Source organism: Perca flavescens, chromosome 20 (genome assembly GCF_004354835.1).
Source record: "Perca flavescens isolate YP-PL-M2 chromosome 20, PFLA_1.0, whole genome shotgun sequence".
Classification (NCBI taxonomy): Eukaryota; Metazoa; Chordata; class Actinopteri; order Perciformes; family Percidae; genus Perca; species Perca flavescens.
This window is the reverse complement of record NC_041350.1, coordinates 16,936,213-16,961,459: the sequence shown is the minus strand read 5'-3', so window position 1 is coordinate 16,961,459 and position 25,247 is coordinate 16,936,213. Positions and strand designations below refer to the sequence as shown.

The 25,247-nt window shown below is 42.3% G+C and overlaps 3 protein-coding genes across 4 annotated transcripts in view; 2 read left to right on the top strand and 1 right to left on the bottom strand.

Annotated features, from left to right (window-relative positions):
• Window positions 1–14,216: 14,216 nt before the first annotated feature.
• Window positions 14,217–18,318, bottom strand: cmpk2 (cytidine monophosphate (UMP-CMP) kinase 2, mitochondrial). The gene is made up of 5 exons (XM_028566433.1): window positions 17,436–18,318; window positions 17,016–17,130; window positions 16,418–16,619; window positions 15,998–16,231; window positions 14,217–14,621 (listed from the first exon to the last, which is right to left on the bottom strand). Exons 1-5 carry the CDS (start codon window positions 18,024–18,026, stop codon window positions 14,501–14,503), a joined length of 1,263 nt encoding a protein of 420 aa, XP_028422234.1. The 5' UTR covers window positions 18,027–18,318; the 3' UTR covers window positions 14,217–14,500.
• A 113-nt stretch (window positions 18,319–18,431) lies between these two features.
• Window positions 18,432–21,646, top strand: rsad2 (radical S-adenosyl methionine domain containing 2). Its single transcript, XM_028566434.1, has 6 exons — window positions 18,432–19,329; window positions 19,418–19,579; window positions 19,778–20,007; window positions 20,099–20,248; window positions 20,972–21,004; window positions 21,146–21,646. The coding sequence occupies exons 1-6, from the start codon at window positions 19,023–19,025 to the stop codon at window positions 21,308–21,310; spliced, it is 1,047 nt and encodes a 348-aa protein (XP_028422235.1). The 5' UTR covers window positions 18,432–19,022; the 3' UTR covers window positions 21,311–21,646.
• Window positions 21,647–22,599: 953 nt separating this feature from the next.
• rnf144aa (ring finger protein 144aa) overlaps window positions 22,600–25,247 on the top strand; it is a 35,177-nt gene continuing 32,529 nt past the window's right edge. The window contains exons 1-2 of one of the 2 annotated variants that reach the window (XM_028565542.1): window positions 22,731–22,821; window positions 23,093–23,307. Coding sequence is in view for 1 of the 2 variants with exons in the window: in XM_028565541.1 (XP_028421342.1) it covers window positions 22,757–22,821 (65 nt within the window). In the remaining variant the exon portion in view is untranslated. Of the gene's footprint in view, window positions 22,822–23,092; window positions 23,308–25,247 lie in introns of both variants that reach the window. The other variant, XM_028565541.1, reaches the window with a different exon arrangement.

Here is a 25,247-nt window from a genome sequence, read left to right as displayed (position 1 = left end):
GAGCAGGGAGAGGCTGTGAGAGCTGAGGTTTGTCACTGGGCCACTGGAGACCAGCTACCCTAACCTCAACCCTGACCCCCAAACCACTGCAGGACTCCTGAGGCTGCCCTCGCTCGGAACACGTGGACGACATTTATTGTGCAGCGGAAAACACTGCACCCTCAGTGATCTCATGAGCTGTACGTGTGTGGACAAATGTGTGTGTGTGTGTGTGTGTGTGTGTGTGTGTGTGTGTGTGTGTGTGTGTGTGTGGTTTCAGGTCACCGTTTTTACAGAGGGGAGCTAGCTTTTGCTACATGGTTCATTACTGAGAGAGTCTGGCTTACAAAGACCCTTTTGGACAGAGCTGTGCCATCGTTAAAGTTTGCTGACTTTCACTAGTTCCACTGTGTGCGGCTGTTTGTGGAGAGGTGATGAAAGAAAATAACAATTGCAGATAAAGAGTTTTGGGGTGTGTGTGTGTGTTTGTGGATGTGTGTGTGTGCGCAGAGTAATGATTCGCTGTGTCTGACTGGAGAGTCGCATCCTCATGATGGATGGTCGATTATAGAAAGATCTTCTTGCTCGTTCCAGGTCCAATGTGCTCTGTTATTAGCATGCATATAAATGGATCATACCCAGCAGCCTCTTCACTCTCACTCGCTAATGCCATTAGATATGCAGCCCTGTCTCTCCATCAATAAGGCATAGTCATACTGGGAATTAATGTGCGTGTGTGTATGTGTACAGTATCTGTGGGCATATGTGAACACAGACAACAGCTCGCAGTTTACTTTAACCCTTTAAGACCTGTCACTAACATCTCTCTCCTTTATCAGGTATCATAAGGGCTTCTTTCCCAGGGTTGTGTGTGCACAAGTGTAAGGAATTCATGTTTTTCCAGACTGATTCCAAACCCCTTTTTTTAGTGACGTTATGTGCACTTAAAAACTGTTTTCTGTTTTGTGTGTGTGTGTGTGTGTGTGTGTGTGTGTGTGTGTGTGTGTGTAGCATTACATATTGGCAATAGAGCTGCTGAACTGTGTGGTAACTGTGTAGTGGTAAGCATGCAATACAGTGTGAGTGTGTGTATGTATGAGTAAAGGGTACACTCTTTGCCAAAAGGCATTTCCTAATTTACTACCTGGCAATCCTCAGTGTGGAGGAAGCACATCATCCAGGGTTCCATAAATCTTTGTAACATACAGGTTATTGCTCTTTTTATGTTGAAATTCTGCTTGCCTTCGAATGTTACAAACAGTGTTTGCTTTAACAACACAATCTGTTCTACACAACCACCATTTGTTTTATGGACTATATAAGTTTCCGAGTTACACTCACGAGCTACAGACAGACAGCAAGAGAGATATAGCTGAGCGTAATGAACTGCCTCCCCCCCCTAATAATCTACAAAGTGACATCAGCACCATATTTAAGAGGGAAAAAAGTGAATTATGTAAAATGGCCGGGAGTATTTCCTACCTCATATTGCTGTGGTAAATCATTAGAGAGCATCATTGAGATTGCTGCTACAAACAAGAATGTTTCATAAATCTGGGTTTCTGTAATTGTGTGTGCAAATGTGTATTATGTGTTTGTGTGTGTGTGTGTGTGTGTGTGTGTGTGTGTGTGTGTACACTAAACTAGTCTCAGAAACCTTCCTTAATGATGCTGACGTGTCTTCCCTTGTGGGGTCACTGTCTGCCAATTTGGGACGAGTTTCACATAATTCTACTAACAACAGTGTTTATGAAATCATTACCTCTTTTCTGTGACCTTTTGCATTCTGTGACCTTTTGCTTGTTTTGAAAGAGCAACCACCAATTTCATCCCGTAAGCTTCAATTGAAGTATCTCACAACAACTTTTTTCCTAGGCCTACTGTATGAAAGCATTTCCAAGAATGCTGTGTAGAAATAATTGGTGAAAAAAATAAAACAAGGCAACAAATGCAGCACAAGGGTAAAAAAACTAAACTGAAGCACTTGACAACATTTGACTTTCCTTCACCCTCTGTATCTTTCATTACTGTAATATCTGCAGGCCGTATCCCGACACATCCATGACAGGAAGCAAAAACTTTGACACCATTCTCTTCTGGACAAATATGTGAAATGGGATGTAACCTTTTGGAAATAATGTTTGGACATCTAGTGAGCTTAAGGCCTCTCTGGTGTACAGCCACCAGCTGCAGTGAAGGACCTCCAATTGGCATGCATGTCAAGTTAAATATGTGCTATGCCTCCTGACACAACCCAACAGTTCACATGTGTGTGCGCTAGTGTGGCAAGGCAACTGCTGTTATGGCAGGTTTCTCTGTGTGTGTGTGTGTGTGTGTGTGTGTGTGTGTGTGTGTGTGTGTGTGTGTGTGTGTGTGTGTGTGTGTGTTGGGATGCTAGGACAGAAAAGAGGAGTTTGGAGAGTAGAAGGATAAAGGGGTGGTGAGGATCTAGGGAGGGCAGTAATGGGGTCAGCCTCAAAGGTGAGGGCTATAATGCATCAGTAACCTTTCCTCCCACATACGCAGCATATAGCCATGTGCAGAGTATGCATCTGTACACATAAGCACACATAAACACATTTACACTGACATACACATTCTCATGTAACCCCGGCATCAAACCCCCAACCCTAGCGTCTGTTGTTTGATGAAAACCAGAATGCCCCAGCAGATCTCACAAATCCCCCTTTAACTTTCCAACAACTTTAGCATTATAGGCCAAACTGTGTCTGTGTTGACAATATTTAATGCCCGGGGATTATCCTCAGAGTTCAACAAAGAATTTAGACCGCTGCTGTCTCACCGTGGGTTTACACAAGCTTTTGATGGATACCCCTGAATCTATTAACCAGCTGTGTACTGTAGGTGTAGCTGTACCCTCTGGAGTGCAGCATCACTCTTTAGTGCTCTGTAGTTTCGTGTTAATTGTACCCAGCTACGTCTAAGTGCCAGCTGGAAAGGATGGAATATCCCATGCTGTCATTAGCAGCTTGTTCTTAAGCCCCAAAATCCCAGAGTGTCCATATTCACTCAGTCTGCACTTTATTATTGAGGTGAAAATGCTCCTGTTTGCTCCTCTTTTCTTTACTCACCAAATGAGATGTTCAACAAGTAAACCCCAGTGATCTGTAAAGCAGCGATGACAGAAACAGTGGGAAACCTCAAAAACTACAAGCTTTACAATTTAAATTTAATTTTTTACACAGAAACTGAAGTGATCCCCTCTTTTTCTTTTAACAGCTAACTAAACAGAATAACCCAAGATCATACGATGCTGTTGGAATAACTAATTTTTTTTTTTTTATAGTTGCCACATTGCTGAAAGGGTGTATAGGCACTGAAACTTGGCTGGCCCTACAAGTGAGAGGAATGAGAGCTTTAAACCTCCAGCCAGGTTCTGCCTGGAACAAGGCAATCTCCTTCGCTCAAAGAGCCTGCATTTTTAATGAGAACATCTGCTCCGGTGGCCCTCTGGTGGAACCAAGGCTTGCTTAATCACACAGTCCAGCCCCACAAGACTCTCGCAGTGGGATCTGCTCAGCCCAGTGATCAGAAAGAGCTGGCCACTTTGCACTGGAGCAGAGTACTGCCTGGTGGGGAGAAAGAAAGTGTGTGTGTGTGTGTGTGTGTGTGTGTGTGTGTGTGTGGGGGGGGGGGGGGGAAAGTATGTGTGAGAACTTTGACTGGAGGAGCCAGTAGAAATGCAATATAATAAACATGAAACATGTTCTAATGAACAAACAATTATACCAATATAACTGTGCTGTTTCTCTCATCTGGTGATAATGGCATATTATCCATTAAATCTCTGCTGTACCATGTTGTTAGGCTTTTGCTCCGAATCTGTACTTATTTTTTTCAGCTATTGAATGCAGTTTACACATTGCCAGCTAACAGCTAGGGAGATTTTGAACAAGCAAACTCAATATGTTTTTGCTGAGTGGGGGACTTTAAAACTCTACAGTAAAGAACGCTGATTAAAGTGTGTTAACTAAACGAGTAACACAATTAAAAATAGTGACTCTCTCATCTTGTTGATGAAGGAAAGCACTTTTAATTCAATCCCGAAGTGCTTATAATGGAAGGAATTTGGAAGTTTGGTGTCCACATGTGTATTTTGGCACATATAGCTCTATAACAGTGTGAATTTGTTTGTGATTGTGTGTGACTGCTGTGTCCCTGCGTATTCATTTTATTGTGAACTTTTACTTGGGAATCTGCATGCGTGCAGGTATATTCACTCATATGCATGTACACATTTCCGTGTGTGTGTGTGTGTGTGTGTGTGTAATAGCGACAGACAGACTGACCCTCTTAGCACACTGAGCGCAGTGAAATACGAGCTGCTGAGATGCTATGAGACTGCTAGCCTCTGGTTGAACCTCCAATGAGGCCCACCTCTGCCTCCACCAGCACCAATTAGATAGCATCCATAATGCAACCTGAAAGATGCACTGAGCCTGGTAGCTTTATAAACATCCTCCCTGTCTGCTACTAACGCTCACAGCCTCGTCTTTTCAGCTCAACTTTGTGTGTGGGTGTGTGTTTAAGTGTGTGCATGAGGCGTGACTGTACTGTATGTGAGTTTGAGTGTTGAGAGTGATAGATCGTCCCTCCCAGGGATGCACTACCATCCTGACAATGAGTGTTATAGTCATTGCTCTCTCTTTCTCTCTCTCTCTCTCTCTCTCTCTCTCTCTCTCTTCTCTCTCTCTCTCTCTCTCCTCCTGACTACATTATCTTATCTGATTACTCTCTCAGCCGGGATGCTCAGACATACTGGAGACTGCAGTGTAATATAACATGCCTATATGACTTGTGGTTGCTACATGAGATATGCCACCACACACATCATACCACCGGTAACATCAGACCTGTCTGCTTGCCTCTGAGACCTGACAGCTTCATTGTTATTAACCATACACAAGAACCAAGGCACAGACAGCCAGGCATATCAATGCTGCAGCAAAACTCTGTAATTACGCCGTAAATCAAAGCAATCTCCGGCCAAGCTCCGACCAATTTATCTGCAGACGTAGATTTCATGTGCACAGGGAGGTTGTCTTGCCCTGTGACTTGTGTACACCTCAGAACGGAATAAGGAAGTAGCAAGGGCTAGCAAAGCACACTATACGCCGATGAATGATGCCTCGTTCTCATGCATTCCCCATCTTTTCCGCTGAAAGATAGCTTTCCCAGCTTTAGATCATAAAGTGGCAGTGAAACTGTAGCCTGCCATCAGTATACAGCACTATTAAATAATCCACAGTGTTTTCAGTGGCCTGTGGGGACGACGCAGTGGATGGTATAAACATTAGAGTCAGGAACAGCCCTCCAGTAAGCCTTTTTATGCCATGTGAACAGGTGTGAACTCTGCCTCTCTGCTTTCAAACAATTGTTAGAAGTAATAAGAGACATCAAGCTTTGGATTCTGCTACAGGCTGCAGCAACACATTCTCCTTGAAGTATATCCAAATGATGGCCTTCTTAATGCTGTATGATAACAGCTTGTGAGTATCATCCTAGAAATACTGTCTGAATTTTAAATAAACTTCGACAGCTCGACAGTCGAGTTGCATGCATGTAGCTGACACACTTGCACACTGCAAGGCGGAGCGCTTTATTGCATCAGACATGCTGTAAAGTAGAGGACTTAACTTTAAATGGGCCACCATGTTGCACCGATCCATCATTCTCAGAGCAGTCGGACTAGTTTGGGGTCAAGGGAAAGGAGGAGATGGAGTGTGGGAGGATAGGAGCGAAAGTGATAGAAAGACACGTACCTAGCACTCACATATACACACACACACACACACACACACACACACACAGCTATACGGTGGTCTTCATTGTAGATTCTGAATGCACCTTCTCCTGATATTGTTGCTCAGTGGAGTTCAGTGTCATCAACTGTTTAAAACCCCAGTGCTTTGGTTATTACATCAGAGTAAATCGAAGATCAGTTTCAAGTGAGGTTTCTGACACCAGATTTTAATTAAGGCAACTTTGGCTTGGATTTAAACACAAAATGTACACACAAAAACATTTTCCTAAATTTTGTCTCCAAAACTACACTTTCCTGTCTTCATCTTCAGACTGTAAAAGAACATTTTCTTTTGTGTAATATAGATTATTTTACATCTAATTTACCACCATTTGATCTCACCTCTCTTCATGTCGGTTTCCCTCTGCACCTCTCTCCCTGCGATCGTGCTGAAGCATGCAGTAAATCCATTGCGTTTTGGCTGCTGCTCCCCGCTGATGCTTTCACAAGGTCTTGTACGACTCAGGAAATCAAGAAAGATGAGACGGCGTAAAAGAGACAGAGAAAAGGTTTAGAATCAACTAGAGATTAAAGACAAGCATCTGAAGAGACAGAGGGACAGACAAGAGAGTGTTTTTTGGCCAAATAACATGGTGTAAGATTCTCCTGGAAAGCAGTGTGGGTGTCTCTGGGCTGACATGGCTGTAAAAGAGAAATCCAATGGACCAGTGACTTTTCATATTAAAATGTTGCAGTGTGCATATTGATCACACCAAGATAGAGGACTATTACACCCTAAGGGTGTTTCACTTACTTGCTTTTAGGCGACTATCCGTGAACATCCTTTACTATGTTCTTATGTTTTCAATCTCCACTACTTCAGAATGGAATTGGTGTCCGAGGCATTTCCTCCCCTGTTATGAACGAGTGTGTGTGTGTGTGTGTGTGTGTGTGTGTGTGTGTGTGTGTGTGTGTGTGTGTGTGTGTGTGTGTGTGTGGAGGGGTAGGGGTGTATGCATCTGTAAGATAGGCCTAGCCTTGTAATAGTATCTCTGCCTTTTGTTGCTTGACTTCCTCCAGGGTTACCCAGAGGTCAGTCTGTGTCATGTGTTTTTGAGATTTACCAGTTACATACGCCTTTAACTCTTTTGCAAAAGATGACTCAATTGCTTTTGAACTAATACCATTGGTTTAAAATGCTGGGCCATTGTGATGGAATACAACACACTTTTCTCTGCAAGTAAACCTGAAAGCTGTCTTTAAAACTAGAACTGTTGCCACACTGTTGTTAAATACAAACTACATTCTAGAACAAACAGAAGTTAACTTTCTTGCTTTAACAGCAAAACCAAGAATGTAGTAATAACTGTACAAATGCCTCTGAGATACTGTAATTTGGGAAAGAAATCCCAGCTCCCTTACCTAAATAATTTCCTCCCATAAGTTATTCTATATGTGCATATGGAGTGGAATATGGTGAAAAAAAATGCATAGTGCATGCAAATACATAAGATGTCTGTCTTCGGGCATGATCTACACTTTTTTTTAAATTAGCTGACTATTCCACAGATCCCCTGAAAACATTTCACAAAATGATTTTGTAAAGACAACAACAAGTCATTAAAATGAAAGATCATTTTAAATTCACTGTTTATTCTTCTGCATTGCTCTGCTTTGAGAGCACTTTAAATTAGGTGCTGAAGTGAATACCTTTAGGGGCACCACTGTGTGTGTGTGTGTGTGTGTGTGTGTGTGTGTGTGTGTGTGTGTGTGTGTGTGTGTGTGTGTTCAGTCTGTCTGTCTCTCTCTGAAATTAGTGTTAATGATGCATCAGTCAAAACTCCTACACAACTTGACAGCATTATGAATTTGTAATAAGTGTCAACTGTTGTCACCATATATTACCATTAATACTAATCACTATTTATAGTATCAGTACATAAGCAGGATAAGTTTAATATGCCATTAAGTGCATGTACCTAAAACCAGCAAACATAATGTACTGCCTGTGACATGAACTGTAGAAAAGAAAGTCCTGGATTTCATCTATCATTGGAAAAGGAATGTTACAACAATTTTCTAGTGTTATGTTTTGTTTTCGGGGGTTTATGTGTGTGTTTTAGGTAAGGATGATATAAATGTTATCATAGTAATGATTTCTTACAGCTAAATCAAAACATACTGTATATGTGCTAAGCTTGAGTATTCTTTATAGGCACTAATTAACAGTTGTTTCCTCCATACAGTATTTTTTAACAGACAACTTTTTTGCAGTAGCACAATACCCACCTCTGATAAAACAAAACAGTCTACCCTAACTCAAACATGATGGTGCAACCAATAGGAAGGATTAATCATCTCCCTGCTACAGTGCTATAGTGGGCTGCTCCATCTTGGCCCAGAGGAGACATCAAACGTACTCTCCCTGCCCGCCTGCCTACTGTTTCCCCTGGAGAGACAGAGATGGGTTAGAGAGTGGAGACTGGCCTCTGGTAGTGCAACTCTCTGTGGAGTCCATATTGATTACACCTGCCACTGGCGGCTAGCTGGAGCTGTGTACTCTGACAGCTGGCAGCACAGGGCGAGATGGATAACTGCTCCAGCCAGGCTCTAGCCAGCTACATCATCACTTGGCTTTGTAGAGGGTGTTTGGAAGGCAAGATGTTTTTGTTTTTTTGTCTTTTTGGTTTTCTTTTTTGTCACTGGTGCGGTTTTAGTTTAACTCTTTACAGCGGGGTTTACCTGCAACTGTTCCTATTTTAAGTCTTGTTTCCTGATAGTAAGGTTTCTGTCATGGCACCATACATCATCGGTCATCGGTTGCCTTTATGTTTTGATGGTTACAAATGTAGTAAACAAGCCCTGTTACAATAATATCCTTTCTCCATATCATATTCTACACATGGTTGACCACAGGCTTGACTGTTAAAGTTTTTCTTATCAGAGATGGACAGCATTGGAAGTGCTTCAAAGACTTTCTACTCTTATATCAGGCCCTGAGGACTGCTTCGCTAAACTCTATTTAGAAAGCAGGAGGAGTGACTTGTGGGAAAAGTTGGGAGGTAAAGCCAGCGTGAATCCTTTTCCCCTGTTAATTCGCAATCCCTCCTGTAGGCTGCTGGGTATATGCTGTTGATTATGGAGATGAGCGGCTATAAACTCAATATTTTCCGAGGTGTAGTGAGAAGACTGTAAAGTAGGCAAATGCCTCGTCTCTCACACAGGAGAACCATAGAGTGAGCAAGCTAAATGGGTGTAGAGGGATTGAGATGGCTTAGTCAGGATAAGGAATTGGGATCTAGTGGTATGTTTCTCTCATTTGTGTCTCTCTGCCTCTCTCTCCGCTCTCTCTCTATATATATATTTCACTATCTGTTTTCACACCCCAAAGGCCTTTTTTACAATCCTTTACTCTTCACACAGCAGTCTGAGACAACGGCAGTGAGTGACAGAAATTGAAACGTAAGCCTCACCAAATCCCTGGTCATCTGGTTTTAGAAAATGCACAAATTAATTCACAATATGCACTCAGTTTAAGCAAGCATCTGAGTTAACAGCATTATTATTAAAAAGTAATTTGATATATGACAGTATGTGGTGCACTTTTACAGAGTCGTCCCACAGAAGTTGAGCAAACATTTGCTTTGCTTAATGATTCATTTTCCTAAGTATTCGCTTTCTTTTTCAGTCTGTGCATTGTAATTTCTTCTGCCCCTGCAAGCGCAGCTTCCCCCAACTGCTATGCATCTGTCTTTAGTAGTGTGCATCAAAGACCAATGGCTCCCCTGACCCCGTTACAAGAATCCAGGATCAAGTTGCTCTACTTTTATTTATGTGTAGTGCTGTGTGTTTAAATATCTTCCTGCGATCTGAGAGCTTAGTCTGTTTTGACCCCAGCCATTATTTATGTGGTAGAGACCACAAAAAAACAGACCTCTGTGTCTCATGAGAGATCAAATCAAAGAGTAGGACCAGGGAGGGGAGAGAGAGATAGAGAGAGTCAGTTTAGGTATTTTGAGATTCAGTCAGCCACTTGCCTGTCAAGCAAGTAGCTTCTCAGCTGTCTGCTGATGCCAGATGAAGTAGGAGACATGGCTAAGCATTAATGGAACTGAAACAAAAATAAACCATTTTCAAGTATAAAAAGAGATGCACACACACAGCTGCGTAGAACTTGGCAATGTTGCCTTTGATTTATTCCTCTGAGGGAACAAGGACGGTATTTGTGTGTTTGGAGGAGGGAAGAAAAAAAACATGGCACACAAGGAGCATTCCAAGTTCGCCACAGGAAATCAATTTATTTGAGAGGGCAGCCAGGCTAAAAATAGGGAAGCCCCAAACAATAGGAGTTAAAATTAATTGCCCAGATTTTGTGAGAAGGCAAGAAGACTCCAGAGAGCCAAAGTTTGTTCTCAGTCTTGTTTTCATATGTGTGTTATGGAAATATTAGTCTGGTCCAGTTGTCATGTTATTTTGTTTTTGGCATATTTCAGCGTGTTTGCAGCTGTCAAAACAGAACTGAACTCTCAATCATGTTCTTCCCTGAAATGACGACTTACCACTTGTCAACACTACTGCCAGCTGCCTTATTTGACAGGATATGATGATTTATCACAAGTTCTCCACAGTAAATATACAATAACTGTTTTGTCACACTCCACCGGGTTCTAACTGGGTTTTCAGGGAGTGTATTAGGGAGTGCTGTAGGGGCCTTATGGGGGCTGATGTGCCGTTTTTAATGAGATCTCACAGCGGTGTTTAAATATTTAACCGTTCCTGGTGAAGCCTCCCCAACAGCCGCCAGGCAAAACTGGTGAGGTTTCATGCAATCATCACAAACTATACAGCACCTATCCCCTGAAAACATCAGAAAATAAGCACAACCTGAATATCCTGAATACACATCCTGCTGTGCCTAATACCCGCACCTATCAACAGAGATGCTGTCTTTGCCCCTGCAAATAAGTATTCACACCCCATGACAAAGGGTGAACATGATGATGAAAAACTGTTGAATAATACATCTCTTTTTTGAAGGGATACGTATTTTCAAAACTTTATTTTTTTATTCTTCCAACAAAGTCATTTCCCCCATCTCTGCCTCGCTTTTGCTTTTGCCTTTGCCTTCTCCACCTCATTTTGAGCTTTGCCGTATGCTTTTTGACAAACATTTCACCACCGATCAGTTCAACTCCTACACCCTTCGTGTTTTTACATCCCACCACCCGTCATTCACGGAGAATGGGGCCGGGGTTCTGCCACCACCTGCTGTGTTCAGAGGGAGGTGGTAATGCTGTTCATACATGTGGTGCGTTTATGTGTGCAAGTGTGTGAGGGAGGGGGTTGCATGCTGGAAGAGTGGCTGAAGAGGAGATTGGGCTGGTTGGACACAATTTTGGTAGGAAGTGTGGGTCAAGGGAAGGCTGAGAAAGTGTAATTGTGATCATCCGCTTAAATTTAGTCTACAGGAAAACTCAAGAATATAATCTGTTTATTTTCTCAATCTTGTTTAAACGTCTTTAAAAACTGAGGTTACTTGAGTAGGCTATTTTCATCCTGGGTTTTAAATGCGCTCCTGAACATATTGTTGAATTTTTTTAATTAGATTTTTCTAATCCAATTTGGTGTAATGCCTTTACACACTAACCCTGGCAGTTGTTTAGGATGTTAAGGAATTTGAGGTTAGTCATTATTTAGGTAAGACCTTGGATGGTTGGCTATTTGAAGCTGCTTGCTACATACTGTACTGTTTTTGAGGATAGTGTTTGGACATATGCCGTACCTGCCAGCTGGAAGAATCTGGAGGGACTTGAGCCCACAGATGACAGCATCCCCAGCATCTCCCTTCACTCTTGCATACCCCCCCCCTCCACCCCCCCCCCCACCCCCCCCCCCCCCTCCACCATCCTCTGCTCCTTTTCCAGTCTTCCCCTCGGCTCCTCTTCCTTTTTTATCCCTCCCCCTCTTAATGCAAACAGCCCATCCCTGTCTGTCTAGCTAACTCAGCTCTCCCAAAATCCACCATAACATACAGTCAGTGCTATGAGGCCCCACTGATTGAAAGGAGCTTTATTAGCCCCTACTAACCTGCTCATTCACTGTGTAAAACGTTGTTTATTTGACAAGGGATGCATATACGTAGACATTGCTGTAGGGTCTTTAGAGTTTGGCAGACACTTGGTGCCAAATCATATGCATGACTCCTCTTGCCATGCCGCTTCATGTGGCTGCCAAGTGCGGCCCACTGGGGTCTTTGCCAGGGGACCCAGACTACTATTCAAACCCCCCCTCCCCCACCCGAGCACACTCCTAACACACATACATAAAAACACCTTGTGCTTCCCTGATGCCCTCTCTCCCTCCCCCAACCTGTACCAGCCCTATGCCCTCCCACCCCTACCCCCTCAGTCTCCATACCACACTCATTATTAATGATCTGAGGGACAGCTTTCATTTGATCTATTACTTAGGATGGGACGGCGGCTGCTGTGCTGCTACATCCCTGCTGGATCTTTAATTATTTCATGGAGGGCTTTCCTCCTCTCTGCTGCTCCTTCTCTGTTGTGCAGATGAAATATTGAAGTTGAGGAGTGTAGTGCAAAGTGGCCCCATACAGGGTGAGGTGTGTATGTGCATGTGTGCTGTGTAGTTTAAGTGCACTGTATATTTGTGTGTATTGACGTGTGTGTGTGTGTGTGTGTGTGTTTTGTGGCTGAGCTCCTTCTGACGGATCTTAGTTTTTCCATAAATCCGGTTTGGACTTTTATCTTGCAACTTCAGTAGTGGGGTCACAGATTGGAAGCAGATTGCATTAGTTATGAACTTTTTTCCTCAAACCGCAGTTCAACTTTGAAAAACAGACATTCAATGTGCAAATGGGCGAGTTGTTGTTATTGTTAAGACCTCTGAGTGTATCCTGGCTATCTGACAAAAACAACTGAAAAAATCCTTAATGTTTCAACATGGGAAAACACTATTAACAAATGTAAAGAGAATTATTTCAGTGCATGTGTAATGTACTGTGATTATGGGCCATTAATGCCATATTACAGAAGTGTTGAGGGGCAGTAATGGCATGATATCACCACCCACTTTTTGTTGCCAAGAATAACAAAGCATAACATCTGACATGGAAATATGGCTGACACCACAGGCACACAGTTTTGCATTCAGGTATGATGTATGGCGTAAGGCCTAATTGCTTTGCTCTCCTACTTCATAAATTTTGGACTCTCTTGAGACAGAGGCAACTGTGTTAATGGCAATCAAAATTCCACACAGCTCTGTGCTACATTCATTTTGTGTCACACCGCACATCCACAGCGTCACAAGGCATCTGAGGGCCTATGAATTCAATAAACCCTTCTGAGATACTTACCTCATGTTGGAATCCATAGTCCATAAACATAATGACACCTTATTTTAGTTTATGTGATTACACGTGATGGTATGATTTGCATCCACAGCACCTCTCCACTCAGTAAAACATTGGATTGCCGTAATTGGTAGTAGGAGTAATCCATGCGCTTATGTGGGGGAGCACTGGAATGACATTGATATACAGCTCTCCATTAATTGCCATATGAATAGGGTCTGCAGTGGTTGGCGCTCTGCTGATGCATCACAGTAAAAGAGATGGGTCACTCTGTCTTCTCCAGCCCGCAGCTTTGCCAAGCTCATAATTACTAAAACCTCCAATTAATCTTCCCATCACATAGGCCAAATACACACTTACAGTATATACTCTAAGTAAATGTGCAGGCTTGTGTGTGTGTTTACACAAGTAGGAGTGAGTATGTACATTTATGTGTCTGCACTTGTGAGTGCCTGTGCGCATGAGAAAATCAAGTACAAACAGCACTATATGTTCTCAATGTACTCTATAGTTCCACAGGTTATCAATACAAGCGGCATCAGTTGTGTCAATATTACACAGTTGAACTAAAGGGAATTGCCATCTGCAGTGCACTGCAAAAAGGACTCTTATTTTGTAATGAAAAAAAAAAAACATGCATGCAAGTTCTAAAACACAGACATAGTGCTACATACAGTTTGTATACCTTCTTTGATAGGCTTTTGTAAGAAAGTATCAACAAATCTTAGTACTTAGTGAGAGACAAAGCTATTTAGTGTCATTTTCTCTTAATTTGAAACACTTTAAACAAATTAAAAGTATTTTTGTTTGAATGTAAATTGGATCCTTTTCATTGTGGTTATTCTTGCAGGTCTATTGTATATTTTGACATTTGGATTTTGCCTATATGACTGGTGCTTATATCAATGTTTCTATCCATTTCCTCGATGTCAGTCCAAATACAAGTGGTAGTCAATAAGTGCAGCTACACTGTGTCTGACGGCTGATTTCTGAGAGGGCACAACAGCAGTTAAGTGCACACTTCTTATTGAAAATACTTTTATTTGTGTGTGTGTGTGTGTGTGTGTGTGTGTGTGTGTGTGTGTGTGTGTGTGTGTGTGTGTGTGTGTGTGTGTGTGTGTGCGTGCGTGCGTGTGTGTGTGTGTTTCTGAATCTGTGCATGCGTGTGTCTATATGAATATGTATTTCTGATTGTAGCATGTAGTTCTGGCCCCTGGCCATTCAACCTTTACTCATTCTGAAAATAATCTCTTCTCCACACTCCAATCTGGCCACCATTCCTCCTACTAGTGCATTGACAACACCTTACTGGCACCCAGTGGTGAATGGAGGTACTACATTCACTTGATGTTTGGCCGACAGCAGGGAGGATGGAGAACTGTTTATAAGTGGCATTTGCCCCTAATTAAAAGCAGCACTTCTTGGAGCACTTGGTCTGTAGAAGGGCTAGCATCCACAGTGACACATGGTGGGCCCCTGATCCTCTGGTAAGCCTTCTCCACTCTGCAGAGACACACAAACACATTGGTCAACAAGTGAAGAAAATAAGCATATAAACACAGCAAATGACACTTTACTTTACACTGGATAATATTTTATAGGACAATTTTGAGTATTCTGACTGCTCACACTTTTTGTGAACAGTGAGGAGAGATACAATACACCAAATACAAACATTTGCTACAATGCATAACGTGAGAAATTTAATATGAGAAACAACACAGATGGCTCAGGGTGTGCAGCCATTTCCTGAGACAAATGAAGAACAGTCCTTGTGATAGTGATTGACCAAGTCTGCAGAATCTTTCACTCTCTCAGCGGCAGACAGTCAACTCCCTCCATTTTCTAATTCTGCTGGCCCAACATCTGGCTGTCCCGTGTGGAAAGGCCATTATGTCAGGATACAGGATGAATGAAAGTAGCCATCGACCTGTCTGCGTAGCGACTATCTGGGCAGCCAGTGCCTTTCGAGTTTTGACCAGCTTAATGGAGCACAACAGCTCAGCAACTAATCACCTGTTCTTTCTCATCAGCTGCTTCGCCCACGGGACAGTAATTGATTGTTAAGTGTTTGATGGATCAGACTCAGACTCAGACTGAGCTGACCTGACTCAGTGGAACGTGCAGTACAGTTTGTAGCCCATCTGTGGTTTCATGTTTTTACACTCAAGAGAACTTTTTTCATCACAGACTGTAGAGCATTTGTCCACACGTCACATCACTAAGTGTGTCTACTGAGGGTTTTTTTCTCTCTCTTTCCGTCATTACCAACTCTGTGTAACATACAGTAGTAGTACTGTGGACCTCAGTCTGATAAAATAGAATGTGTGTATAATGCAATCTCAAAGACACCTACAGAACCATAATTATGTTGCAACGTATGCCTACTAATAATTCTCATATTATCAAATTATTTAGGCTTTTTGTACATATTATTTGGTGATATTTTTGTCTTAAAACTTTTTTTTTTAAACAGACGGACATTTTAGATGAAATAGTTGTTTCCAGAGCAATTTCACATGTGCAATTTTCTAACGAGGCAGATAACTGGTGGTATGATGATAACAATTCAAGGAATTTCTTGTAACTAGTTTACAATTGCATGCAAACAATTAAAATGAACTCAACCTCTTGCTTTAGAAAAAAGTAATACCAGTATGTGTGCTGAAAAGAGGATTAATCCATTAGTCGGTGTTCAAAAAATTGAAATACCAACTGCTTTGATAATAAGCCATTCGTGGATATAGACTAACCAAACAATAAATCAATGAATCAAAGAAGCAATCAGCAGATTTGTTGATAATGAAAATAATTAACTCTACCCAGTATTTGAAATGCCTAATTGTCATGTGATGTCATATGTAATTCAAACATCTTACTTGAGTCTGAAAAGCTGGTTGTCGTCCAGCTCTTGCTCCTCTTCAGTCTTTCCTTGACCTCTGTTCCTCAGCCTCCTCTTCCTCTCCTCGGGGTCCAGGGTGAGTAAGACCACCAGGCTGGGCTGGAGCAGATCACTGGGCCAACGGTAAATCTCTGAATCCTCCGCTGGCAGGTTGCACACTGCACCACTCACTGCTGTGGCAATGGCATACGCTGCTGTGCTGTGCCAGAATCTGGAGACAGATAGTGGATGGTGGATTGAAAGGTGATCAGGTAACTCACAGGTGGAGTAAGATATGTTAAACATTGAAGTGTAGGTCTAGATCCTAGTGGAATGTCTCTATTGCCCCTGCTATCTCAAAACAGGTCACAAAAACAGGCAAACGTCACAACACCTGCAACATCTCAGCTGTCTTTACCTGTCAATGATGACAGGTGTCTTCATGCCCTCTTGGCCTATTTGTTCTGCTGTGATGTAGTTCCCCAGAGCGTAGAAGGCCCTGCGGATGAGGGGCGGCTCCCGATCAAAGCGGGCCCTCATGGGAGACAGACACTGGGGAGGGGACGGCAAAAGACAGGCCCCAAGAGTATCCCTCAGAGACTCAGTCAGAGTGGTTTTACCTGTGATGGGGAGAGGGAGGGAAGAATCACCTCAAATACAAAAGAAGAAACACAAAGGCTGGGAGAGTTTTCAGAGAACAAAAAAAGCAGAGGTCATCCTGTTTTTCCTTTTTAAAAGTAATAAGGGACCGAAGTGACTCTTGAAAAGTTAAAACTCCCATCCTACCTACATGGTCAAGTTTTCATGAGGTTTGCAAAGAGAATTAGATGAGCGAGCTCTTCAATAAACCATTTTCACAGTGATGTAACTTTCCTGAGGTCATGATACATGATATTCCATTAGGCGAAGCTCGCTGGCAGATAATGGCTTTAGCAGAGACCAAATGGCCATCACTTTAGCAAGACATCTATACATCAGACTGATCCCGTATTTATTTATGAGGTAATGGCATTAACCTGTGGCATCCAGGCCCTCTATGACAATAACAGGGTAGTCTGGTTTACTTCTGGCCTCCGCTCTGCTGGCCAGCAGCTCCAGCACAGACTTTGCCTCTGGGATGATGTCACCACACTGCAGAACAGACAAAAAAATTGCTGCTGTGAGAGTGAGGAAGGATGGAGTCATGGACAGTTGTGCGCATGAACACACACACACACACACACACACACACACACACACACACACACCTGCGGGCCACCTGGCAGTGATGGATAAAGGGAAGCATTAAGAGCCACATTGGTTCTACACTGCTATACCTCCCTCTACCACCAGAGTGTGCCATGTTGCCATATCTTGCGAATGAAGCAATAATTCTCCACTGTTCCTTTATGTAATTGTAAGACAAGTCTGTGCATATCATAATAGACTATAATAACCTTTTTAAGAACGTCATAGGCCTCCTCAAAACTGTAGAAAACATCAGAGTTGATGATGTTGAGAGTAGATGGGTGGTATTCTGGCGCTTCTGAGGGGACCATATAGTAATACTTTGACATTTCCATCGTTTGGCTGTCTGCATGAGACCACAGATGCTGAGTCCACAGTTGACCGCCTTCCCCTCTCAAGTATGAACACACAAGCACTGGGTCACGCTGCATTAAATCTCGCAATAGTCGCTCCGTCGGGGATGAGCTCTCAGAATGATCGTTTAAAAAGTACCCCTTTAAGAGAGAATCCTTGACATTTGGCAGGAATGCGGACATGGGAGACAAATGACACTCTGGAGGCAAGTCTCTCAACAATTTGTCTTTCAGCTCCCCGTAAAACTTGGCACGTCTGATTCTGTCGCTGCTGCAGACAAGGAGAGAGTAACACCTTCCATAGTTTGGTATTTTCCTGAACACCCGGGGCACCTCTTCTCCCCGGTGCTTTTCTTGAGTTGAAAAGTAGAAGGGTGCTCCATCCAGCTCCACTGAAAAAATACGAGTGGACCACTGAGGAAGGACAGACATTGTGCGACGTGCCATTTGTGTCGCCGGACGTGTTGATCGGTTTCCAATTTGCTTTAATGAAATTGACTGCGAGAATATAAACTGACCACTGGATGGAAACCGAAAGTCACTGCGCCAAATAGAGAAAACGAAACTTAGCCTCCACTATCAGCCTGATAGTGGAGGCTAATTTAGTTAGGGTTAGGTTAGGCTAAGTTTCGTTTCAGGCTCTATCAGATGGGTTGCGACAGTTAATTGCTGTTTCAGATAAATCCTTTACTGAGCTCTAAGTTATGTTTCAAGAAATGTCAGAGACGCCAGAAGAAATATTTTGCTGGATGTATCACAGCAAGGTGTGTCTCTTTGACATCTTAGCAGGTGCTTCTCATATCCTCAGGTGGGGCATTATTTAAGGGGTGATGAAGGCCTAGGGAAAAAAAGAAAATGGGTTAAATTAGTATTAATTAATATTAAGGAAACAGAGATGATTAAGGGTGGGCTTGCAGAGAAAAAAAAATACCTCTGCATTGCTCTGAAAACGGCAAACCTTTATTGACACTATAATTAATAGGCTATATGGCTGAAGACGTATAGCCTACGTGCCAAGGATGCAAATCATTGACAGAACGTCAGCGGGCAACTCAAACAAGCATTTGACTGCTTTGCTTCTGTTTTAAATGTCAACAAAAGCAGTGTTAAAAACGGCATTATTATATTTAAAAAATCATATCACTACTATCCATGTAATGTATCCTGTAAACTCCCCATGAAGTTCCTAATTCTCGTCACTTTTGCATCTGTATAATGATTAATAAATAATGGACGCATTATAATTTCGCCAGCAGCATTACATTTTTATCACTGCGCATGATCTGACCCAGCTGGGTTTCGTTTTTGATGTTTGTAAACAGAAACTGACGCTCAGCTGATTGAGTTTCCGTCTCTGTTGGCAAGGAGTGCCCTGCAGCCCTGTATTTAAGACGCGTCAACATCCAGTGCGAACACAGAAAGTGTGATACGGCTGGTTTGAAGATGCAGTTCTCCTCTGTGGTCGCGTCTCCGATGCTGCTGCTGCAGCTCTGCATCAGCACCCTGCACTACATTTTGGCCAGGGTCTTTTCAACAGTTTGTTACTGGAGAACAACCTCTCCTGTTTCACCTGTTGACAGAAAAGTGGACCAAAGGAAAGTCCGAAATGCGACGACTCCAACTAGTGTCAACTATCATTTTACACGCAAGTGTAATTACAAATGTGGATTTTGCTTCCACACTGCTAAAACATCCTTCGTCCTGCCTCTAGAGGAAGCCAAGAGGGGCCTGAAACTCCTGAAGGAATCGGGTAAGTTTGACAGATCACTATATTCTGCTCTTGTGTGCGTGGTGTCAAACCTCTTGCATGCAGTTAAATTCAACGCTCTGTTTGTTAGGCATGGAAAAGATCAACTTCTCTGGAGGAGAGCCTTTCTTGCACGATAAAGGAGAGTTTCTGGGAAAATTAGTCCAGTACTGTAAACAGGACCTCCAGCTCCCGAGTGTCAGCATCGTCAGCAATGGAAGCATGATCAAAGAAACATGGTTTCAGAAATATGGTAAGACTGCAAATTAGTGTCAACTTTGTGGGACAAATTCATTCTTCTTCTTCTTCTCTCTCTCTCTCTCTCTCTCTCTCTCTCTTTTTACCATATTGCACACTAGTTGGGAGCATATTTTAATCTCAGAACAAAGATGCCTTTAATTGGCACCAATGCACGATCTGGAAACTGATGCTCTCTCTCTCTCTCTACCAGGTGACGATCTAGACATCCTGGCTATCTCCTGTGACAGTTTTGATGAAGCAACCAACCAGCTGATTGGCAGAGCTCAGGGCAAGAAGAGCCACGTGGACAACCTGCACAAGATCAGGAACTGGTGCCAGCAGTACAAAGTGGCTTTTAAAATCAACTCGGTCATCAACACCTTCAACATGGACGAAGACATGACGGAGAACATCCTCCAGCTTAACCCAGTCCGCTGGAAGGTAACGACAGAAAGGGAGAGCGGATAGTGTTTGCATATATGACATTTTGACACACATAGTCACTCTCTCTGTCTGTGCTTCCTGTATTTAGGTGTTTCAGTGTCTGCTGATTGATGGGGAAAATGCAGGAGAGAGCGCCCTGAGAGAGGCAGAGAGGTTCATCATCAGTGAGCAGCAGTTTCAGGAGTTTCTGGATAGACACAGCAGCGTCTCCTGCCTGGTTCCTGAGTCCAATGAGAAGGTATGAAATCAGAATATTATCAGTGTTATTATCAGTGGCAACAAATATGACTGTGGATATGTTTAAATGCTCTACACATTTTATTTTGGGTAGGCATGGAACACGAACTGTGATATAAATCTGTCACATTTTAATTTCATTTTAATTTCATTTTTTATTTATTAAACAGGAAAAGATTAAAGCCAATCGGGCCTGACTCAGTGTAAAACTGATTTTCAGAAGGTTCCTGCTCTGCAGAACATAAACACCATATACACAACAAAAACTCCTAGACAAAAACAGTAACAAACACACAGTGTAATGAACGAGTGAAAATGAGGCATGAGTTGTAGAGTTTATATATTATTATATGATTATTGCCATAAAATTAATAATACCCACGTTATTCATTCTTACATAATATTCCCATTTACTGCCAATATAGAGCACTCTAACACCCGCCTTCCTGATTTTACAATCCAGGGTATAAATGGGGAATAATCCAGAAGTACCCATCACACTGTGCACATCAGTTTGCAAACACAAAAAAACGTGCAGTTCTGTGTAAATGTAGAGTACTATACAAACACAATGTTCAAGTAGCATATTCACAGTCAGCCATATTCATTGGACCAAAGCCCAAACAAAATGTGTCGTGTTAGCAGTGTGGTTAGCGTGTAAATAGTAAAATGCCAGGCCGTTGACTAACATAACTGATGTTTGTGGTTTTACTTGTCTTCACAGATGAGGAATTCCTACCTGATCCTGGATGAATATGTAAGTACTCTATATTGCGTTTGGAGTTAACACACTCCTCTTGTTAGCTACATTTCATTTTTTTTGCCTTTTTTGCCTTCTAACTGTATAACTGATAGGCATATAAATGTGTAATTGATTCACTCTTTCTTCGTTTTTCAGATGCGTTTTCTGGACTGCCGAGAGGGAAGGAAGGACCCGTCCAAGTCCATCCTTGATGTCGGTGTGAAGGAGGCCATTTGCTTTAGTGGCTTTGATGAAAAGATGTTTCTTAAGAGAGGAGGGAAATATGTGTGGAGCAAAGCCGACATGAAGCTGGAGTGGTGAAAACCTGCAACTCAATTTTGATTTACCTTTTGCTGAGTGATTGCACAGATCATTTCATCTTGTTTAATTACATATATGTGTGTGTCTGTGTGTGTGTGTGTGTGTGTGTGTGTGTGTGTGTGTGTGTGTGTTGTGTGTGTGTGTGTGTTTATTTACATGTGTTACTTACAACTTACTGCACTACTTGTAGTTGTTGTAAAACAGTGTTAAAAGATGTTAAATTAAATATTGAGTTGATATATACTGTATATATAGTTATATATTATATATGTATATTGTTTTCTTGCACACTTCTGTGATCAAATATGATTTACTAAAATATTTTTTCATAAACAATATGAAAAGTGTTTTTCATTTTATTTTGGTATGCATGCATGGAGCATGTAGCACAATACATTCTCATAAGACATCCCCTTTTTCATATATTGCCAGTTAAAAGCCAGTCTAAAGGTCCTGGCATTAGATATACAGCCATTAGCTGACATGAAGAAGAAGAAAAAACACTATACATCACTTTTGGTTAAACAACTTCAATATAACTAAATTTTGCTCATGAACAATTTGTTTCCTGACATCTTGTCCCAAATAGAGCACAAACCAGTCACACTGGCGCCTGGAATAACCTGATATAACTTATAATAACTTGCTAAGTTGTGTTAGCAACCTGATAAACAAATGCTGTTCAAACATAAAGTGCATTTAAATTATTCTACTTTGCCTTCGTTGCTATAGTCTATGTACATTTTATAGGGAAGTTAAACTCCTGAGAGAAAACATGTAGCAATATTTTTTTTTCTGTCTTGATAAAGGTTGGTGGAACAGAGATAACAATGGAAATAAGCCCAGGATTTTATCGTTCTATCCCTGACAATATCTGACATGTTTTCTCTAAATATATCACTATGTCGTTCAAAAAAGAAAAAACTTCACGTGAGGTCATACATTCCTTAGGTTTCACTTCAGTCCTGCCACTGAGTGAATGAAATGAAACTAAACTGAACCTCGATTTGACATAAGGGCCTCTGGAGTTCAAGATAACCGACTCTGTTTTATCAGCTGATTGTTATAATGGGGTTGATTCACTCAAATTCACCAAAACACATTGTTTTTATGCTTGATACACATGCTGATGACTTTTGGTTTTAATACGGAGGCAAATTAATTGAATGATTGAAATTGAATGATTGAAACTACAACTTAATTCACCTCCATTGCGTTAGGGTTGTATTATTTGTCCATGCAAACTACAGTGTCTGTATGGCTTTATACCACTAGAGGGAAGTGAGCTAATATGTTGCTTGTAAATTAAACCAAAGGGGAAAAAAAAGGCGATTGCAGTACTTCGACAGAAAGTGGCGCTGTCGTTTATAAAAAGGCGGTAGGTCGGTGTTGAGCTCTCCTTAGCGGCAGCAGGCAGCAGCAGACGGGGAAGCCTCTCACGAACAAATGGCGTCCCTCCAGTGCGGAGCAGCTGATTTCCTACCGAGCACGGAAGCACGAACGGTGGAGAGGTAAACACACCGCCCCCGGATATTTTTTTTTTTTTGGAACAAGATAGCCTTTTTGCTTTTCGCAGGATTCGTGTAGTAGTGACGGCTGTACATTGCGCACTCTTCAGTAATCGAGATTAGACCGCTGTTCCGGCTGCACAAACAGTCCTACTGTCAAGCAAAACCGATAAGAGAGTGTCAGCTGCAGCTTGTGCTTCCCTCTGGTTTGCTTGTTTATCTTCGCCGCTTTTCTCCCCCCCGCCGTTGGTTGTTGGTGTTCGTGTTTCGCCAGGGCCTGATCTCAGGCGCTGTAGGCAACAGCAGCAGGTCAGATGGTTCCATCCCGACTTTGGAGGGACACATAATGAACATGGGCATCACCCCTTCAGAGATCTCCTCCTCCGCCTGACTGGTTGGCCGCCTTTCCGTTAATCCCATTCAGGAGATCATCTTTTCAACCCTTACCTGAGCTTACACCATCAAGACGGCGCTATCTCAGAAAGCCAGGTAAGGTGTTGCGCTTTTATTCAGTGTTAACGTTAACACAGTAGGAGCTGTAGCAGCCTGTAATCTGTCTCAATTAGAAACTACTGTCGCGTTTTATTTTCGCCATTTTCTCCTTTATTGCAGCAAGATGTGATGCACTTTGGCTCACAGTCAGCCTACCTGCGCTGTCTTACGTATAGATATGAAGTTTTACCTCTTTGTTGACCTATTTTTGAGCAAACCGGTGACAGGAATGTATAACAAAGCAGGCTACTGGCTGCAGGTATAGCTGCTTCAAAATGACATCTGTGTGTGTGTGTGTGTGTGTGTGTGTGTGTGTGTGTGTGTGTGTGTGTGTGTAATATGGCTGTTTGTTGCTGACACTTGATCAAAGTTGCTGCAGTTGTTGTTCACCATAGCCCTTAAATCGTACTAGTTTGCCATACAGCAGCTGCAAAGTGTTTCATCTGAGCTCCAAGCATAACATGCTCAGAAATGGATTGCTCCACGAGAGCTCTGAAAGGTCACTCAGTGCCCTGCCATTTCCATTTTAAGCAGCAGCCCCCCTCGAAGTACAGTCAGGTTATAGGCAAAGCTATGACACCAGACTACTAGACAATCAGAGCTTCCCTGCATTTGGCTGGCCAAGGAGTGTGTGAGTGTGTGAGTGTCCTACATGGAATGAATTTCTAATGTCTGTGCTACCTGTAATATCTTGTTCTTAGCTCTTATCTCTCTCCTCTCAGGTAGGCCAACATGTCTGTAACTTGCAAGACGCCCCTTGACGTGTTTCTCAGGCAATCTCAAACAATACAGCAGCTTAATAGCTCACTGTAAAGACGTGGTGAATATGTGGAGATTGCAGCAGGTTTACTTTCACATGGTGTGTTCAAGTGCCTGGTTTTGTCACTGAGCTAGCTTGAAATGCATACTAACATATGAGGTCCATCCTGTGTTATAAACCTTGACTTTTAAGATCCCTCTCATTGTGTGCTATTGATTCTTTCTCAAATCCCATGCTTCTAGTCATTATCATAGGAGCTACATAGTGAAACACCCACTTTCTCTCCCACACACACATATGAACACACATTTAGGGAATGTTCCACGAAGTGGAATTTGACTGACGTGCAGGCAATGTTGTGATGCACTTTTTCCACTCTCCTCTGAAAGAGCCCGTTCCCACCGGGGGAATAAATGCATCAAGCAACGACTTTGCTGCTGCTGCACATTTGTTCAAAACAAGAGAAAGATGGTCTTGTACAAAACAGTAACACATTCCTCAGAGTGACCAGCAGCAGTCAGCATGTTCCCAGAGGAAGGTGGAGATGAGTTTACTTAAGTGTGCAAAGGAATGAGGTTACGATGCCCAGATTCCAGTCCAGTGGGAACACAGTTCAAGTACAAACACACACAAATTCACACCCACACGGAAACCTACATACACAGGTGTCCACATATGAAGGGCATGTAATATAGACAAGGAGGGGCTGGGTTTGTTTTGGTGTGCCTCAAAGCACAGGCCTTCTCTCAGTAAACTCTTAATGTGTATCTAAGCCTTCCATGGTGCTGTCTGACCTTATGTAATAAAAAGTTTATCCACTACGTTTTTGTAAAGGATCTCTGCTGAATAGGTTAATATGTTGGTGATACGGCACTTTGGTAAACATAATGGATATTCTGATTCCAGGAAAGTCTGTAACTGGATTTGTTTTAGCATTAGGTTAGGCCTTTTTGAGCAATCTTTAAACTGTTGTTCTGCAAAACAAAGCACCTGACAGATTTGTAGTTTTATGGATGAAAATAATACAATAAGAGTAGTAACTTCAATATTGTTGCCTTTGCTGTAAATACTTTCTGGTGCTTGATTTGTAGGATGTCATTTTGGATAATAAGCAAGGAAGTGCTTTGGTTTTTCCAGACCCAAAGAGGCTATCTGCCTGTGTAAGAGTTATAACTCT

What these genes read in the sequence shown, in the direction of transcription:
- cmpk2 (XM_028566433.1), bottom strand. Translation starts at nt 18,026, where the DNA reads ATGGCACGTCGCACAATGTCTGTCCTTCCTCAGTGGTCCACTCGTATT. An exon ending in AGAGGGCCTGGATGCCACAG is followed by an intron (nt 16,620 to 17,015) that starts GTTAATGCCATT and finishes TCCCCATCACAG; the next exon opens with GTAAAACCACTCTGACTGAG. An exon ending in ACACCTGTCATCATTGACAG is followed by an intron (nt 16,232 to 16,417) that starts GTAAAGACAGCT and finishes ATCTGTCTCCAG; the next exon opens with ATTCTGGCACAGCACAGCAG.
- rsad2 (XM_028566434.1), top strand. Translation starts at nt 19,023, where the DNA reads ATGCAGTTCTCCTCTGTGGTCGCGTCTCCGATGCTGCTGCTGCAGCTC. An exon ending in AACATGGTTTCAGAAATATG is followed by an intron (nt 19,580 to 19,777) that starts GTAAGACTGCAA and finishes TCTCTCTACCAG; the next exon opens with GTGACGATCTAGACATCCTG. An exon ending in TTCCTGAGTCCAATGAGAAG is followed by an intron (nt 20,249 to 20,971) that starts GTATGAAATCAG and finishes TTGTCTTCACAG; the next exon opens with ATGAGGAATTCCTACCTGAT.